The sequence below is a fragment of the Penaeus monodon genome, chromosome 30, assembly GCF_015228065.2.
Source record: "Penaeus monodon isolate SGIC_2016 chromosome 30, NSTDA_Pmon_1, whole genome shotgun sequence".
Lineage (NCBI taxonomy): Eukaryota > Metazoa > Arthropoda > Malacostraca > Decapoda > Penaeidae > Penaeus > Penaeus monodon.
This window is the reverse complement of record NC_051415.1, coordinates 3,668,799-3,670,023: the sequence shown is the minus strand read 5'-3', so window position 1 is coordinate 3,670,023 and position 1,225 is coordinate 3,668,799. Positions and strand designations below refer to the sequence as shown.

The following is a 1,225-nucleotide window of genomic DNA, read 5'->3' as shown; positions in this document are numbered from 1 at the left end:
AAATAAAAAATAAAACTGAATACCTTAGAGACGCCGTGGATGAGAAGCGAGCTGATGATCACCTGGATGACGTAGAGCAGCATCAGTGTTGCCCCGCCCAACATAACTGCAAATCGTGAATAAATTTAGAACATGCACAATAATAAAACAATGACATTGTAGGAAGCAAGAGTAGATTTTGATAATGATATTGATCAATTATAACAGCAATTACCCCGCCTAACATAACTGCGGTTCATGAATAAAATTAAAACTTACATTAAAAAATGATATTGTAGGACGCAGAATAGATTTTGATCATGAAAAATTATCATAAGCAAGATAATAAAATTAGACATTACAACGAATATTAGATTTTGAAAATGTTATGATAAACATAATAATTTAGAGATTTTTTGTTTAAATCGGTTTTCGTGAACTGGAACCCATGGATAATAAAATCAGCCATACCAGAACGTAAAAAAAAGATGAACATCTGTGGTTTCGTCAACGGTACGTAAATAGCACAGCCATATCCCTTTCACTCACCAATATGTTTCGCGCTGTCTCTGCAGGCACCCATGTCCTCGGCTTGCAAGTTCTCGCGGCAGAACTTCAGTACTTCGCTGTCCACATTCTGGTCATGATTTGCGTATATGTTGACGAGGTTCAGGATGCCAAAAATGCCGCAAATCTGTAAAAAGCAAAACAAAAAAGGAGAAATAACTAAGGAATAGCATTTTTTTTACCACATTATCATAGATGACATGACCTACACAAAAAGCACGACTTAAATATCAGAAAATGACAAAACGATAAGAAATATCAGGCTTCCTTCCCCTCCCAACATTAGCATAGACACACAACCCTTCCTTATCAATATTCAAATATTCGTATGTACGTAATTAACACAAGGTCCGCCTTTACTTACGACGGAGAGCGAAGCCAGAATGAGACTTCCGGTTCTTCGTGTGAAGCAACAACATCCCTTTGGCTGCCACAACATCTTGGAAGTCTTAATGGGAGAGAATTACACAAATAATGTAAAAAATAATGTATTTTTTTAAAGAGAAAGACCAGCCTCTCCTACATCTCTATACCTGACAATGGATATCCCAGTTAGGCTAATCTACCTTGTTAGAATGTACAATGGCTTATTTGTCTTTACAGACGCGCGGAGGCCGCGGCATCTCTAGATTTGATTGTAGCCAACAGAAGCGTGGTTGTTGGGTCTTGAAAATGTGCT

The 1,225-nt window shown here is 37.6% G+C and overlaps 1 protein-coding gene across 1 annotated transcript in view; it reads right to left on the bottom strand.

Moving 5' to 3' along the window:
- Positions 1-1,225, bottom strand: part of LOC119592462 — a 32,181-nt gene that overhangs the window by 29,410 nt on the left and 1,546 nt on the right. The window contains exons 2-4 of the mRNA XM_037941286.1: positions 911-994; positions 529-673; positions 24-106 (exon numbers count right to left, since the gene is read on the bottom strand). Coding sequence (XP_037797214.1) covers positions 24-106; positions 529-673; positions 911-985 — 303 coding nt within the window. The 5' untranslated portion in view covers positions 986-994. The remainder of the gene's footprint in view (positions 1-23; positions 107-528; positions 674-910; positions 995-1,225) is intronic.